We start from the raw sequence: 18,849 nt of genomic DNA on the forward strand, positions 1-18,849 counted from the left end.
ACTGGAAACCATTAATTGATGTTACAATAAACTAAACAATATGGCAATATAAAGGACCTGGAAGTCACACAATGCAGCTATTTGGTATTTGTGTCAAATACTGAATTGTTATCTTACTAAATATATGTGCAGCTGCTTGTGCCTCAGTTTTTGATTCCTAGCAACTGGACAAGAGTGAGCTCACTACTGTCCCTCCCTCACAACGCATCCCCCTGTAAGAGTATTCGGGGTAAAGAAACTTCTTATTTTCCATTTCTGTTATAAATATTTATTCTCCAGTATGCATTCCTGAGTATTTTGCAGAAACTTTGTCTAGGTGATCCAAGGTGAGTCTTTTCACTCTCCAGAACTTTGAAACATATTATTATACTCAAGTCTAAGTGAGCGTGTGAAAATTGTGCAGGGAAACGCAAAAAAACCAAAAAGGCACAAAGCTCAAATGCTAGCATAGCTGAGGTAACTTTTACATCAAGAAATCATAGGGTGCTAGGAGCCTATGATGCTTCCTTCCTGGGAGGCTGAAAATGGTAGACTAAGGAGTGAGTGAGTTTTGATTTATAGCTTGTGTATCTCCAGTAAGAAAGCAAACCACAGCCAGTGTGATCTTGTAAGTTACCAATATAAAGATTTGTGGCATTTCCTGAGAATGATGAGTGGCATAATATTAAGTGTTTATTCCCCTTTTTTAACATGTTTTATAAACATCGTGTTTCAAATGCCTTGAGAAAGATAACTTCCTAAGAATATATTTCTGCCCTCAGTCAAGACATTCTTAATTCCTATTCCAGCACTGCCATTCGAGTGATAAATGGCCATCATTGCTGTAGTGATGGGAGACTTCAGACAGAGCAAATAGGTAAAGGTGTATTCTTCACAGTATTTATGTCTTTCAGAAGGAAAGGATGTTTTGTAAGATAATGTACATTTCTGAGGGGGGGGGGAAAACATTCTACCCAAGGGGTTCTGCATTTACTTTTGGGGGCAGAATTTCAATGTTGTGTGGGGTTTTTTTTCACTACAGGAAATCAATCAGTGATATTTATATATCAGATTCATTTCTTCCAGTTACTCCCACATAAGAAATAGACGGAGTCTGATGTTACTTTTTCTCATTGAGCCCTCAGCCCTGAGAGAGGTGATTGAGTTCCCTACACAATGTATAATGAATGTAGAGTTTTGTTCTTCAGTGAGAATAGCTGCCAAGGCTGACGAGGTCACTGTCTCTAGATGTGTGTCTTCTTCATTAATCAGCTTCAGTACAGCAGTTTTTTCAAGTACTGTGCTTTAAGGCAAAACAAAGTCATTGACAGTTTCTTCTAAAATGCTATAATACGAACTGCTGCAACTCAGAAGCAAACAAAAAGTGTCTTAGACCTCTACAGAAAACATGTGGTGACCCTGTCCATTGTCCCAGTTCTGGTGTCCCCATCTGACTATCAGAGCTTTTCAGGCTGGAACTCACTTCTGTGTGGAGTAGGCTGAATTTCACGATCATTGCTGCTGATGAAAATACTTTGTATAAAAAAAACCTCCTAAATCTCGTATTCATAGAATTAGGTAAAAAACCTGGACCTAAGTATCCCAGATGTACACGTAAACATTATTCTTTCTCCCAGTCTAGGCTAGTGAACATTTGCAAAAATTATGTCATAGGTTGTTTAATTTGAGAAACTATGCTCACTTAAAAAAACTGTCATGTCTAGCTACCAGTCATTGGGGAACTGAGAAATCCTTCCTTCTCCACTTCATTTCAGTAGTCAGTTGAATTGGAATGTCAAGTCTGAATCAGCCTATTAGAAGGCAGAAAATGTATAACATCTCAGATTACCACATTAAGGCAAAATGTTATTATTTTTCTAGGGAAAATAACGTTAAAAATAGCATCTAGGTACTAATACCATATTGCAAAGGTAAACGCAGAATGGTTAACGCAATGTGTTTAACAGCCACAAACTAATAAGTTAGCAAAGTACAAGATTTAGTACACTCACCACAAGCCGATTCATCAGAATTATCAGAGCAGTCAGGACTAAAATCACATCTCTGGATCATCTGAATGCAATGGCCAGAGGCTCTACATACAAACTCCTCCTCTGTGCAGTTGTTCGTGGGGAGCGTGGCAGGCACTGAAGTTCCTGAAGTAGTTGTAGAGATTGTTGGCAAGTTTCCTTTGAAAAACAAACCAACAAAATGTTGAGCGATGGGACCAAGGCATTTTAATTTCGTAATGATTTCTTTTCCTTGCCATTCCCTCCCTTTGTCAACGCAGCTTTAAAGTACAGCTTTACTGGAAACATGTCTGGGTGGCCAAGCTGAATGACTTAAATATTGCCCAGTAGGAACTGAATTGAGCGTTTCCTCAGTGGAAAGCACTAGGCTGGTCATTTTAGCCAACCACCATTCAAACAATCCTTGACACTTGGAGGAATTTATTTACACCTTTTACATGTCTTTCAAATTTGAATCAAGCCAGTGAGTCATTTAAAAAAAAATAACGCCACAGAGACTGACAGAATAATCATGAAAACTTAATTTCCCTGTGAACCAAGGCTAACAGATTCTGATGATAATGGCTACTTTTTTTTTTAACACGTTGACTATGGCAAGTGACTGTGGAAATTGCTATGTAACCTTGTTGTCTTGTAATTTCATCACCGAAAAAAATACTTTTTTCTTATTAGAATAATTATTCTGAGGTCATTGTCTTGTTCCACCACTTCCTTTGTGTTTCATTCAAACTCATTACCACTTTTTTCAAATCAATTCTCTTCGTCTTTCCTCCTATTCTTCACTGTGCAACTTTCTTCAGGCTCACTCTCATTTCTTGAAAACTCTTGCTATTGTTGTCCATAAAATGCATTTTCATTATATACTCCCTCTTTAAATTTAATTGTTAATGAAATTATTAGCTATAGTGCACAATGTACCTAAGCAATACAGCGGAGTTAATTAAAAAGTACATGTGAAGACATTTTATAAAACATGTGCCTAGGACAGCAAAGAATTTTCTTCCCCCAAGGCCTGGAATACTAAGGCTGGTAATAAATACCCCATGAGCAGGAGCCATTTCTATTTCATAAGGTAGAAAGCACATCTATGACATGAAATAAATATGCTTCAATCAAATGAATGATAATCCCGTAATATCCTAAGACTCAAACAAAAGACTTAGGGGAAGGAACCCTTTGAAGGAATCATTGTATGATATAAATGTATCTACAGCTCATAATAATAGCAAGGACCTTATTGGTCAGAAATTTTTAAATATAAATGCCACATTCAAGCCTCTGCTCCTAATCCACTGAAACAGGGGAATAATTTTTCAATTACCATAACCTTCATGATAACAGAAAAGAAAGGAGAATCTGCTCCTTTCTCTTGAAATAATTAATTTTCTATGCTTTATGAAAACCCATTTTGTCCAGAGCAAGTATCACTGAATAGCCTTGGTTAGGTCATTCAAATGATGCATCAAAGCAGTATGCTTAAGTTTATACACCTTTAATATTACTTATGAGGGATCTTACCACAAAATTATCAACTCCACCTCTCCCTGGTCAGTATTTGGTTATTTGAAGTAGAACATGAGCCAATGGGTGACTAGTTCTTAATTCTAGGGTGCAGGAACATAGCAGCCCTGCTTTCTTTCTTTGGTCCAACTTGCATTATATATGGTGAAATATGCCATAGCTATTGACTATCTTGCAGACTATTCCCATAGTCTCTTTGACTCTTGTTTTTTGGTGGTTGGGATACTTTTGATAGTGCGGAAGACCTTGGGATGTCTCAAAAACTGCTTTCAATACTAAAAGCATTTTAAAAATGTACAGAACACAAAAAATGTTTTCTGACCACCAGATCTGACCACCATTATACTTGAGTATTTTTGGTTTACCTTTCCACACACAACGGGGTTTTTTTATATTATTTATTTATGAACTTCGAAACTCTGACCTTTTGTACTTCCCAACTTTTTTCTTCTTTATTTTTAAAACTTTTTTCATATCTCATTTGAAAACATATAGAGATTTTCTGACTAGTTCTTCTAAGTTTTTTTCCCCAAATATAAGGCATTGTGTGTTAACAGAATATCTACAGAAAACTTTATATTCAAGATGTTATAATAAATGTTGTAGACTGTATAAACTTGGTAAATTGTGAGATAATTATCTAGACAGGAAACATGCCATATAAACTTGGTATTCCTAGCAGGCCCAATTATATCTACAAGAAAATTTTGGAGTAGCAGAGTAAAATGCGTGTGCACTAGGGTGTTTTAGAGCTAGTGCTAGGATACTAATATTAAGAAACTGTTCTATATTGTTTGCTGTTCTACAGCCCTATTATGACTGTACATCAACTGTCACACCATATATAACAGTGTAATGCCTGCTGCAGCTAACACTAGTCCTCTTAAAATCCCTTCTGTGATGAAGTGACAGGTCTGGAATCTGGTGTCTTGAAGTACATGTATTTTGGGATATAATACTTTCAATTCTGTAGACATTGTACTACCCTACATAGCAATGACTTCTGAGGAAAGGCTGCTCTATCATCTGAACCTTTTGTGTGCTGTAATGTGAGCACAATCGGCACAGTAAACACACTAGGAATTATAGAGGGGAGATGGAAGGCTCTACTAAACAAAGTTTGCTGAATGAAAGGTCAGTGTGTTTACACACAGTTAAGCTTCTTTTTCCTTCTAGGACCTGGAAGACTTTGGAAGCTGCACACCTCTTACTGAAGGTCTCTTTTTTGGACCTTATGTGCACAGTAAAAAACATTTTGGGCTGATGCCTGGATATGAGGGTCTGAAAAGCAAGGAAACAAGTCTGGATTTCCTTGCAAGGCAAGAGTCACGATTCAATCTGGTTTTTGCTTTTCCAGTAGCAATATTTACAAATGACAGCAAAGAATCAGGTCACAGCTAGGAGCTGTACACTTTAACTATGTTCTTACCATTGTAAAGAGTACAGCCTAGAAAAGACATGTCATCAAGTCCAATGTCTCCAGTGAAACCATCTCCTACAGTACCTTTCACCAAGATCTAGGGGAACAAGAATTACAAAACATTTTTCAGTGTACGGTAGACTTCTCATTAAATATTTCATATCTATTGATAGTGGAGTCATTTACCATGTTTCACACTTAAAATGAGATTAAATTTGTTCTAGGGGATATATTCTATTTAGTGACACTTTACAAGAGAGACTAATGATAACCAGCTTTCACTGGTGGTCACATTAATCACAGTGAACCATAACACAATGGTTGGCTTCACAATTGTGTAAATCCACTGGAACATCATTGTGACATAAAATGATGGCAAGAGATTATCCTAAGTGGCATATTATGATTAGCTCCTTTGGTACTTATTGTAATATCATTAATCATGATTAATTATAATAACATTCATGTGAACGAATTATAGGTCTTATACAAATCCCACTGTGATGAAAACAATTAAGCAGGTTAGAGATGTACTATGGAACGCTTTAAAGAAAAATATTCTACTATTTCATTAGAGTTGCCAATGCTGTATACGCTTACTTTCTCATTATTGTCTACTGCAAAGGAATGGGAGAGGTTAGTATTGTGAAATCTTGGATGACTGCATAAGCCTATTTCCCGCTGACTCTTGACATAGAGTAAAAATCCAAGTAGTTGATTAGCGAAAGATTTAGTAAGAATTTTCTTAATTTAAGTAATTTATAAATCCCTATTTATAAAAATAACAAAGCCTCCTCAAACCATACATTTAAAAAAATGTTTTTTTCTGATCTAATGGAGTTAAAATATTAAATTTACTTCTTTGCTATTTCTTTAAAATACTGTTCTCATGTCTTACACATGCACACACATATTCAAGCTTCCAGATTATTCTGGGATGCTACATAAAATTTCAGTTACATTTTTCACTGTTTGTTCCTCAGTTCAATAGATAATCAAAAGAATGAAGTATAAATAGTGGTAAAAATACCGAAATACTGCTTCACAGTACTGTTAATTCTAATATTTTTGTTGCAATTCATTTATTCATAATTTTATTTGCAAAGAAAGCTTATGTTCAATTAGTAATGAAGCACTGCTTGGAACTCAAAGACGCAAGGCACTTCTGTGTAGACAGATGTCTCAATTCTTTTGATCAAATATCATTCATATTTTGGAAACATCCTCACATCAAATGTCATTTCAAAAATATATGTTTGCATTTTACACTTCATTATTTCTTTTGTCATATGGTAAATGAAGTCCTGTAAAGGACTGCTTTACCAGTCTCAGAAAACAGCACTGTGTATTAAACAAGTTCTCAGTAACTTGAGAGAAAGAAGAGAATTCATCTACACACTAAGAACTGTTTTTTTCAACTGGTATGACACAGAGCTTTTATAAGTCACACTTTAGATCTATTAACATGTAATGGGAGGAAATAATATTTAAAAGGTGCAAGGAATGGCCTTAATACCATAAAAGTAAGAGAACAGCATCAGTCAGATGTTAGCAGTTAACAAATCTGTTTCTGCTATCTAAAGTTGCATGTGAATAGCAGTTTTATCACCAATGCCGACATAACTAGAATAAACAACAATTATTACACTTCAAGTACAGATTATGTCAATTACACAGAATAAGTGAGTATAGTAAAAGAAGGTGGATATATGTCCTTTAATGGATATGATGAAGATGGGTTATTTTAGCATAAAATGTATCTATTGTGAATGACACCAGTAAATGACAGCATTGCTTCTTACAGCTTTCATCTCAGCATGGAATTCTTATTTTTCCCTCAGAATGCCCACAAATACATTTTTACAATATTACTCCAGTCTTTTCTTTCCTTTTTAGGTTAAAATGGGGACAATGCTACAGTATTGGTAGTAGTAACATAAAAATGCTCAGAAACAGGACAAATCAAGGCATCTATTATTTAGAAACGCTATGCAAGAAAACATTAAAAAATGACAGAATTCCTTTCAGTATAATTTTGACTGGCAAACACAAAGTAGTTTAAATAAAATTTTTATTTTGTTTTCAAAGTGTGAATGATTAACTGCTCATAATTCATTATTAATTATGACCTAAAATTCAGACAAAAGGGCAAAGGGTTTATTAACTCAACTTACAGTTACTACTAAGATAATCCCAAGCCTTCCCATAAAACTACACTATTTTTCTGTGGGACTGTGCTGTGCTCCAATGGATGTTAACCAGTAGGCTGAGGGGCTTCTCTCTGCATATCTCCCTGTGCCTCTCTCCCCAGCCATGACATTCACAAGGTCTGCGGGCATCCTTATGTGTCATCTTCCACCAATCTTTTCCTGGAGGAGGTTGCACTCCTGCACCTTAAGAAGGAATACTTTTTATTCAGGGCATAAAAATACCTAAATGTAGAAGTGGCAGGACACAGTTCTGCAGGAATTATTCAGTTCAGAATACCTCTTTATTGTTATGATGATGATTATGATTGTATTACTTAAAATCTCCCCAAATTATTTTTTTAATTTATGTACTCATTTGGGGAGTCTGACACTGGCATATAGCACAAACTCAGTAAGTAACACAAGAAATGTAACACAGGTGTACTTATAAACTTAAAATTGAAAATAGGATAAATTTATGAATTGGTGCTGCAGCATAAAACTTAGTCTCTCTGCAGCTGTGGTTAAGCATTGACCACTTAAATTAATTTCCCAGCTGAAATTCTGCAAACTTCATAGGCTATTATTTAACAACCTCCAGGGAACTCATCTACCATGAAGCTCATTTCACATCTCATTTATTATTTGAATAAGGATAAATAGTTCCCAATTTCTCCAGTTTTCAGAACTCTAGAGATCCAGTCTCAATGAAATCTACAAAGGTAGCAAAAGGTATGCTACATAAAAGGGGGGGGGGGGACGGGACGGGGGGGGACGGTGACCTCCATGAAAAGCAAAATATATTACAATGACACTCTGTATACAGAAAAGGATTGATCCCTTAGGATTTTGAACAAAATAGGTTTTTGAAGGGTGAAGGAACATTATGACAAGTGTTAATAGAGGAATTACAATGGGCAATACTGTTCTGTACAAATGCTCCGTTTTTACAGTAATGCCCATTTCTGTCATTAGCCAATTCCCACTGAAGGTTAGCAAAATAAAATCTTAATTTCCATACAAGCATAGCTTAAACCGGAATGGAATCAATTCCAAAAACTGTGAGGTATTAAAAATTCTGAAGATTTCTGAATATCTAGGAAATAGTGATATTAGTTCTAATGTATTTACCTAGTAATACAGACAAATATCTCAGGTTTGTCACAGGAATTGCCAACTTTGTTCCTCAGTGATTCTATTTGTAGTTAGTTACAGCATGCTAATTTTGACTAGGTTTGCTGTTCTTATTTCCGGCAGGAAACACCCTAATTTGGTTTGAAGAGGAAAGAACAAACACACAAGTAGATACAAATGGCTACAAATGCAAAATTGGATACAAGTGGGTGCAAAGAACTGGCAAATAACTTGTATCCAAAAGTGGATACAAGTGGGCTCAAATGATGGACCGAAAACTTTGTCATCAAACCCCTTTGTCTTAATTTACTGAAAGCAAATGCCGGGTTGAAAGTCATATATGTTTCACTGTGTATTTACATTTACAACATTTTTTTTGAAAAAAAAAAAAATTACATTTACAACTACATCTGAAGTAACCTACTCCTGTTTCAATGTTATGTATAAATAAATCAAAATGTCTCATAACTTTTCATCAAGAAAAGTAACCAATTTCTTATGAGATGGTAGAACTTTTGTAATTACAGGTAAAGGACAAGCCATAGAACATGAATTGTGTGAAATCTGTATCAACATTTTTTGCTTCAGAATTCCTTTTTATCAGGAAGTCGTCATCCAACAATCATGTCACAGTTAGTCTTCACTGAAGGATGATTTTTTCAAGAACGCATGAGCATATTTCTATGATATCTCAAGAACTACGTAAAAAAGGGAAACTACTTACCAAGCAAACACTTTTTTTTTTCAGAAATATTGCAATTTTTTTACAAAATCTGAGAAATTAAAATTTAATTTTAACTTCTTGAGTTACTAGTTCATGCCAAATAAAGGCTTATTGACTTCTTTGATAACTGAGTCCAAGCATGGCAACTTATTCCTCACCGGTTCTGTTTCTCTGCTTTCTCACCTGCCATCAAATGAGTAAGCACTGTCAGACCTGAGACCATTTTCCAAATCTCTTGCCTAGGTGTCCAGTAGCTGCATCCTGACTACATGACACTGATTTTTTCCTCTGTACCTTCCACACCTTCTCTTGGGAAAAAAACCTGGGTGCGCTGGCATAAGCGGTGCCACAGCATGTTCCAGCTTTCCTCATGGTGGGAATGACTAGGCAATCAGGGCTATTACACAGAGCTGTTATGCGTGGCATGGAGCCCTTCTATCCCCAAAAGCAAGCACAAGTGGAGACAGCCCATCAGCTGCTGGAAAGATGATCAACATTAGGTCATCACATTATTTTAATGACACATGTAGAAAAGTTTGACAATTCACTGTCTTCAAGGCCCACCACCCTTTCCTTGTGTGTCCATTGAAAATGCATTACAAATCAATGCCTCAAGACTTCAAAAGTTGAAATAAAGTCCTTTCATACAGGTGTCCAAATGAATTCTTACCAATGATCTTAAGGTTATACACACCAAATATGAAAAATCTTGTGTCAAATATTTTATGTTCTAAAATGCTTGTTTTTTCAAGATACTGAAAACCACTACTTCTAGTTCAGCAAAGTGCTTTATCACACTTCACTATAAGTTTGTGAACCCTCATGCTGATTTATGATGTTTTTCCAAGCATTTCTCTGAAGTGCAGGGAACAATCACATTTCTATCCTGTTTCAGACTCTTCACTGACGTTGATGGGACAGCTGACAAGCATAATATTAATAACTATTTACATCTTCTAGGAGTCAGTACTTTGCCGTATTTTCAGTCTGTAATATTAATGTTGAAAGAATTACTGCAGAAGTAGTATATAGTCAGTGCCTAAACATTTCTGAGATTCTAGCTTTATAAAACAGCATGGTTACCCTGCTCACTTGGCAAACATCTATCTAGTAATTATAGTGATAAAGCTGTATTTAATCCAATTTAAGTTAATGCCTAGCTTTCACTTCATCTGAAAAGATATACAGAAGATATGCATCTTGTATACATGTAGATATACATCTACTAAGACACGTTTATTTCACAAGATTATGGCAGAACAAGATTATTTTCAGAAGCAACTCAGACTGTAAATATGAAGCATTAAAAAACCAAACCAAAACCAAAACAAACAAACAAAAAAACCCCAAACAAACAAACAAAAAAAACAACCACACACCAAAACCCACAAAATCCCCAGAAAAATGGAGAAAACCCACTTGAAAGCTGAAGATACTTTTTCAGGCAGAAAATTCATTTAATTTCTGTTCAGTTGGCTGCAGGGACCTAAAAATGCATCTATCCTTTAGCAATACCACTTTTTGTTTTAAAAATATAAATGTTTTCTTTCCCTAAAGAGGATAGATGATTTTTTTTTTTTTAAATTACTTAAGAATCACTAAGTAATGAAAATACTTGGCAGATAAAGATATACTCACAGACAATACTAAAACATCCATGGTTCAATGGATGAGGCCAAATCTAGTAAAAAAAAAAAAAAATACCCAAAAGATACTGTGAATTTTCTCCCACATCTAAAGTTCAAGTCCCTTTACTACTTCTCTATAAATTTAGGGGTTTTTTTAGAGCATCAGTCATTTCTGATATCCCTGTGATTAATTATGAAGACAGTTTAAGGTTCCAAAGACTGGATCTAACTGATGGGCTGTTTTGACAAGAACACATACAAGTGAAAGTGGGTCAGTTGTAGTATGTGAACAGCAAAGCAATGGCAAGGCTGATGATGTTCTTTCATGATCTGCCTTTATTGACCCTAATCATATTACGGTACCCTGAACTACTTTCAGATGGAATCTCATCACTACTCCTTCACCTTAAGCATGGTTTTACTGCTAGGGTGATCTTCCATGGCAGGTTTAGGCAGGTTCAGCAGCTTACACACTTTTTCACCTATACATCACATTTTCTTTCTTTCTCCCAACCACCATTTCCTCAGATTTTAAAATAAATTAACAATAAAATTACAGGATTTTGGCTGAGTTACTATGCCAAATTCCTGGGACTTATGGTCCTAAAAGATGTATCCCACACTGACCAGGATATCTTGTTATAACCTAAGCACTTTTTTCCATCCTTCTTGCACCTTGGAACATGTCAAGATGCAAGGGCTGCATAAAGACATCTCCACATCTCTGTGCTGAGAAGCTCAAATAGGGCCTTCATGGACAGACTTGTATCTAGTCTGTGCAATGCTCACTGTTAAAGCAATTCTTCCATGCAGAGCTAAGGAATATCTTGAGCAAAGACAGGCATCACTTCCTTTTCAATATTTATGAGAACATTTTTGCTAGCAACTGAGTCAATTATCTGTCTAGCAGCAAATCCTAGTGAGCAAAGGGATCACTATTACATGTTTTGCTTAAAGATGTGGACCCTTCTCTATCCAAAGGATTTTGCCTGACTGAGATAGTAAGTTACACAGAATTCCTGCTCTTGCATCCATGCAAATAGCCTTAACCTCCCAAAGAAAGAAAACTGTAACACAGAGACACAATGAGAACATGACTTGCCATGAAATCCTGTCTTCATTAAAGATAACAAGAGTTTTGCTATATACTTCAGTAGAAGTGGAAATTCTACATTGCTTCTTAATTCTACTATAAGCATACTCAATAAATATAGATTATAAAAAATAATATAAAAGCCCCCTGTGTTTGATATAAAGCCTAGAACTATGGAAGGATACTTAATTAAAGCTTCAATGAAGGTACTGCTTGCCTGTGATTTCTCGCTACCTTTCAAAGATGGCTTCTAGATCCAGGAAAGGAACAAGAAAAAAATCACTAACATTTTCCTTCTCTTTGCAAAGGTATCCAAGTCTCATTTTCCTGTTCAGCAATTCCTGGTATCAGTAGCAAATTTGAGACACTACTTTGAATTTTTAGGAAAGGAAAATCCCTACTTTACATAATTCCCCACAAATTCAAACAACTCAACACAGTCTCTCAGTGGGCTGTGGGTTGTGAAAGGTGGTGAAAGTCTTTCATTACTTCAGGTTTTCCATATTTAAAACATGGGCAGTACTTGACAGTTCATTGGCGTACAGAAAGGCTGCTTTTACCTGGTGCAATTTCCTTTGGGCTTCCTGCATGTAATCAGGGAACCAAGGTAAAGCACACTCACCCCTGCCCCCTTTGTCGCTGTCCCCGCAACAACAACAAAAAAATTCTGCAAGGAAATGACAGATGTGAAACTAAGAATACAATTTTGACTGGAAAAGGCATTGTTAAAATAGCTCAGAAATCCTTACTTTTGGTCTCTTTGTGCATATGTTGTGACGATGACATTGTGACACATCCTCCACTGCATACCAATAAAACAGTAACACGAAGAATAAATTACTTCTATTGCCTCAGAGTGGACTATGGCTTCATAGTATTAAGCTTTGTAATGGCACTGAACAAAAGGGCAGTTTCTTTTCCAAAGAACTGAACTAAAAGCATGAAATTATCCCTGAAGGTTTGCATAATGGACAATATATTTTCCTGGCTTCTCAGGTAATTTCCTTGTTTTCACAGTGTTTTCTATGCTTGGAAATCCACTTGTCAAAAATGGCAGTAGTGATGTTTCGAAATGGCCTTTGTAAAATTCACACCACTTTTTGTCTTTCAAATATACTGCATTGCACCACACACATTTTCAAGATGTAAATTCTCTGTATTTCACTTCATACTGGGTATTGAATAGCCTCCACTATCAAAAGGAATTTCACCACCAACCACAAAGTCTTCTCTTTGTTTTTCACTCTTTCCCACAAGTGTCCCAGTTCCCTCTCTGTCCACTCTACACGTGTATTGTTTTTCACATAGTCTGTGGACTAGTGAAGAAAACTGAGCATCAATTGTCCAAACTAGAGTCTACATAAATTCTGCATGAAGTATGGACATGAGATCGACGTGTGATATGTCAGCTTTTGTCCTGGCCCACTACAGCTCTCCAAGACAGTCTTCGATCCTGGTCACAAGGACAGAACATGGTGGAGGCACCTAGGTCATACAAGTGCAAGTATTACAGCTGTCATATTAAAAGGCATTAGTACTTCAATAGTACAGAAATTAAGAAATCCACATGATTTGGACTGACATCAGCATCCTCTGGCACAGCTCCCAGAACACCCTGTAACTACCTCTGCACATCACACCCTGCCAGGACATGTTCTAACAAGACCTCAGAGTTAAATACACAGCAGCTCTTTTGATTTTGGGTGCATATTTTTATGACTCGCCTACAGAGATATGTATGCTATACCCTGGGCTTCATAACAAAAGCATGACCAGCGGGTAGAGAGAGGTGATTCTCCCCCTCTGCTCCACTCTGGTGAGACCCCACCTGGAGTACTGCATTCAGCTCTGGGGCCCCCAGCATAAGAAATACATGGATCTTTTAGAGTGGGTCCAGAGGAGGGCCACTAAAATGATCAGAGGGATGGAACACCTCTCCTGTGAAGAAAAACTGAGAGAGTTGAGTTCTTTCAGCCTGGAGAAGACAAGGCTCTGGGGAGACCTTATTGAAGCCTTTCAATATTTAAAGGAGGCTTATAAGAAAGATGGAGAGAGACTTTTTACCAAGGGCTGTAGTGAAAGGACAAGGGACAATGGTTTTAAATTGAAAGAGGATAGATAATTGAAAGAGATAGATAGAAGACATAAGAAAGACATTTTTTATGATGACGTGGTTGTAAGACACTGGAACAGGTTGCCAAGAAAAGTTGTGGATGCCTCACCATTGGAAATGTTCAAGGTCCAGTTGGATAGGGCTTTGAATAGCCTTCAATCTAGTGCAAGAAGTCCCTGCCCATGGTCAGTGGGGTGGACTGAATGATCTTTAAAGATCCCTTCCAACCCAAAATATTCTGTGATTCTATGATTAATGAAGGATTTAAAAACATGGGTAGCACTTCCCTGTCAATAATAATCCATTAGTCAATTAATAATTGCTCCAGAGGCAGCTGCATGGCAAACTGTATAGCTCAGCCAGCAACGACAGGCTTTACATTGGCACAGTGAAAATAAAACTAAGTAGTGAGTACACAGATCAGAAACCAATAGCACAATGTAAATGTGAAAACCAAAGGGCAGCGTGCAACAACACCCAAGCAGGTATCAGGGATGGAAGAAATCAATACACAGATCAGAGACGAAGAAAAACAGTTAGTACCCAGGAAAAGAGCTACCAAGCTGCAGCAAATATGGCTGGATATCCATGTATTTGCAGTAGAATTGGAGAGGTAAGAAGCAACGGAAGCATGTGGTAACCTTTAAAGAGTAGGAGAAGAAAGACGAGGAATGACAAATTGAAAGTTCAAATTGAAGCAGTTGCTAGAATGGAAATTCATGATGACTAAATCTTTGTGTGAAAATTGCTGCCAGGTAACGGATCAAAAACAGTAACAGAAGAATGATCACAGGTGGATACTAAAAGTGTAATAAACAGAGAGCCCTTGATAAATTCAGAGCTGCTTCAACACCAGAGTTTAATGAAAGATATGTAACTGACCAACTAAACATTAACAAAATCCTACTGATATGTCAGCACGCACCAAAAATGAGCCCCTGAACAAGGCAGCAAGCAATCAGATCAAGGCAGAAGGGTAACAACACTTGACAACAATAAACCTGGTTCAATAAGGGTGAAAGTGACTGCAGAAAATCTGAAATCATAGTTAGAATACCAAAAAGGGTGAGCCTTCGGATGCACCAGAAGCTGTCTGCAGCACAGCGCCTTACAGCGTGAGGACAGATGTACCAGAGGTTAGGTCAGCTGTCCAGCTAACTGCAGTGTGTGTCTCCCAGTAGACTGCTTCCACTGCACAATGAGAACAAAACAGGCATGCAATGGTACCTCCCAAACTCTTGGCAGTTTATCACAGGTGGGAGGTTATAGCCTTTATGCTGTGCTAATAGCCCTTAACAGACTTTTCTTTCAATAATTTGCCAATTACCTACCAATCCCATTCATACTTCCTTTTAACCAAAACATCCCTTGGCAATGAACTGTGCAACAGACCATCTTAAAACAGCATTTTCTTTTGTTTTTATTGTGTTGCCTAAGAATTTCACAGAGTAGCTCTCATTCTCTGTATTTAGAGAAATCATTAATGATGATTCTCCATGCAGCTTCTCTATGACACTGTTGATTTGATGTTTCTCTGTTGTATCTCAGCTACCGCTCTTTCTGAGAGGAATAATCTTTACCCAAGTATTCTAGAAAGGGTCAAACATTTCTACTTCAGTTTTTGTTTTCAGCTTAATCTTCCTAATGTAAGGACAAACACACGATTACTTTGATTTGTTTTCTTAGGATATATAGAAGAAAGAGCACACACTGTTCAGATCCAGTTTCCTTCTAACAGGACTGGAGTGGTAAGGGTAAGTCCTAGCTGCATGTGCTGATATGCAACTGTAACCGTCTGAAACATGGTCTCCTCACGTTGCTTTTCACAGTAGTAAATAGTACTTCTTTTTGGGACAATTAAAGGTATGTGCACTCTTCTTCTGGCTAAGCTCCATGCAAGGAACAGAATACAGACAAGTTTGGTCAGCTCCATTTTCGGGAGTACACCAGTATAAGTCCAGCATTTCAACCTGACACTTGTCAGTTAATGACTAGAGACAACTGAAAAACTCACACACTTAATTCGATCTACAGAACTACTGACATTGCAAGCCCCCTAAAAAATTACCTCTGAGGTGCTGTGAAATGTGATACAAGATCTAGAATCTGTAATTTCAATAGTTCTGATGCTTGTTATGTAGGAAATGAAATTCAAAATTTTCTTACTTCAAGGATATTACAGTTGATGAGGAAGTCTAGCAAGTCATTATCTTTTCTTAAACAGGTACAAAGGGCATTTAGTCTACTATAACAATCCTAGTATATTATTCATGTGTGAAATATGACTGCTAGAGACACATGAAATAAAAACTGAGTTCTGAAACCTCACAATCTGCCATAGCACAGGCTTTTAGCTTGAAGGAGAACTCAAAACCACTTTAAAAATAGTTTGTAAAGTAGAATTATGCAAAAATGTCAATTTTCTGCTAGAACCCTCAGTTTTTCCTTATAAAACTAGTTGCGGGAGGGGGTGTTGATCAATTTGTTCTCTTCTCAGAAAAGTAATTGCAAGAAAAAGCTAGAAATGCAAGAACTGAAGAATAACCTTTGTGATCCCATTTCACTTATTACAGAGCAGACCATTAGAATCCCAAAAGAAAATCACTACCTCATCTAACTGAGGAATGAAAAAGGATGAAGTAGAGGGTGCAAAAGTAGATACTGCCTATGTGATTGCGACCTGCTACCTGGTAGTACCTTAGATACGTTTTTTAGCCCCTCCTGTTTTTCTTTTTAGATGAATGATAGGGGCCTGGATGCAAATAATGTATGTTTACTACACATGTCATTTGTCACCAAACTGATCTTATGTCAAAGGCATACTGAAGCAAGATTAAAACCTCAGCTGTGACTATATGCCTCCACAGCTAATGCTATGGCTAAAATAGAAGAGTAACTGAAAATAATATGTGTTCAGAGTGATCTAATTTGCCTTTGATTTTGAAAATCTTTGTAAGAAAAGGTATTACCTATATCTCCATAACAGAAATGAAAAAATGAAAAATGAAAATTTGAATGAATGTATTAAAAGACAAAACAATCACCTTAATCTAGAGGCTCAGAAATGAAGACGGCTTCCGTTAGATTCTCCTCTGTCTTTAGACAAATTCTGCTGCTAAAAAATAAGGTCAGATCTTGATTTAGCACCATCTAAGAAGTACACTTGTGGATTTATGTGTCAGAACTAATTATGGCTAACACTTCACCCATCTCATTTGAAAGGCCATATAACTGATACTATATTTGATGATTTTGTCACATATCACAAATAATACATTATTAAGGATGTGACTGACTTAGAATATAATTTCAGAAGTAATTTTCTCTTTCATCCAGAGTATTGTGAAATACAGTAATTTTATTAAGGATTTCTTTAAGAACCCACCCAAGGTTTTCTCTTCAACAGATAACTAGCAGCTGTTAGAGTTAAAACTTCCAAGATGACTGTCTGACTAAGCTGGGACAGATGACACTTGTTATGCTTCACTCTGTGAATATCCTGTTGTAGCAAAGTAAAACAAAGCTCTCCTGAACGCAGGCTTTCTTTGCTTCATGTCTGCAGGGTTAAGAGGACCCTTAACCTTAACTTAACTGATCCTCAAAGATGTTTCTTGCTATCTGATCTAAAAATGAGGGAATGCCTCCCAGTTCAGCACCGGGTGCCTACGGTATCAGATCCTATGAGATGGCATGTGGGAATGCTAGGGGTTCTAGGATTTAGAACAACAAGCTGCTAGTCATACTGAACATTTCCATCTTGCAAATGCTGCAAGAGACAACTCATACCATACTATGTAACAAATGAGACAAAGGCATTTTACAAGACAACTAAGTTCTTTTTGATACATTTACAACCTATAGTAAAATGCCACCATCAATGTCCTTTATGTAGGAATGTCTGAAATAGGACTGGTCAGCACTTACGCTTTGATGGCTTAGCCTGAATAAGAGATGAGGGTATTCAGAATATCAGAAGAATGCAAAGACACAAGTCACATTTTGCTTTAATAAAACAGAGGTCCATTTCAGGACAGAAAGCATTTTTTCCCCAAAATGACAAAACTTGGAATATATAAAACTGTCTTGTTTAAAATTCTGAGAAACGAAGGCTGCAACTACTATACCTGCAAACAGCATGTCACTGTCAAAAGTACAAATACCAATGGGGGAAAAAAAAAAAAAAAAGGAAGACAGCTGTCTATCAGCTTCAGCTGTCTGTCTTCCCATGTTTGGTCATATTTCAAACCATTATATCTAGTTTAAAATGCTGCTCAGGAGCTTGAGAAATCTAATTTGCACCATTATCAACATATTCAGGTATACATGTTTCAGAATCAGGCCCTTGAAATACAGTTTGGATTTTACACTGAGAAAAATATAAAAATAGCACAACAGGTACTAAAAATAGTAGCTGGAGAAAGAAGGTTTGTTTGTGTTTGTAGAACACAGTGCTATTCTAGATTCATAGCAAATGTATCATTCTAATTTTCAATCAATATTCCATTACTTTCTAAGCTAATACCTAATTGGTAATAAGATTGAAATTGTTACAGTGGATTTGGTTGTTTACTTTTCTTAACCACTTGTAAAATAGGAAAATAACAAATGTATTTTATATCTACTTAATTGCAATTTTATTTTGCATATAAACTTCCATAAAGTTGTATTTTTCAATAAATTTTCCTTATTTATTTTTGTCTGATTTTGGTTCTGAGGTTTAGTGGGAGCTGGTGTGAGGAAAGGAAGTCTTTGTGTGCTGCTCCCTTTGGGTTTCTGCCACACCATTCAGTTAAAAGCCTTACAATTTCCCATCTACAAGGTTCCAAACTCAAAAGTGGATCTGGCTTTCCAGAAGTTCTCAAGCATCTTTATTTGCTGCTTTGAATTTTTGGCTGAGAACTCCTCCTTTTCCTAGCAGTTAGTATACAGGCGCAGTTGTTTATATGGTCCCAAAGTTGGCTTCCCATACTAGTAAATAAACTGAAAATATGAATTTGAGAGATTTACTATTCATAGTG

General features: G+C 36.6%; 1 protein-coding gene across 1 annotated transcript in view; it reads right to left on the minus strand.

Annotated features, from left to right (window-relative positions):
• MALRD1 (MAM and LDL receptor class A domain containing 1) overlaps window positions 1-18,849 on the minus strand; it is a 282,516-nt gene that overhangs the window by 196,358 nt on the left and 67,309 nt on the right. Inside the window, exons 18-19 of the mRNA XM_037383834.1 lie at window positions 4,960-5,047; window positions 1,992-2,168 (exon numbers count right to left, since the gene is read on the minus strand). Coding sequence (XP_037239731.1) covers window positions 1,992-2,168; window positions 4,960-5,047 — 265 coding nt within the window. The remainder of the gene's footprint in view (window positions 1-1,991; window positions 2,169-4,959; window positions 5,048-18,849) is intronic.

Source organism: Falco rusticolus, chromosome 4 (genome assembly GCF_015220075.1).
Source record: "Falco rusticolus isolate bFalRus1 chromosome 4, bFalRus1.pri, whole genome shotgun sequence".
In the NCBI taxonomy this organism is placed as follows: domain Eukaryota; kingdom Metazoa; phylum Chordata; class Aves; order Falconiformes; family Falconidae; genus Falco; species Falco rusticolus.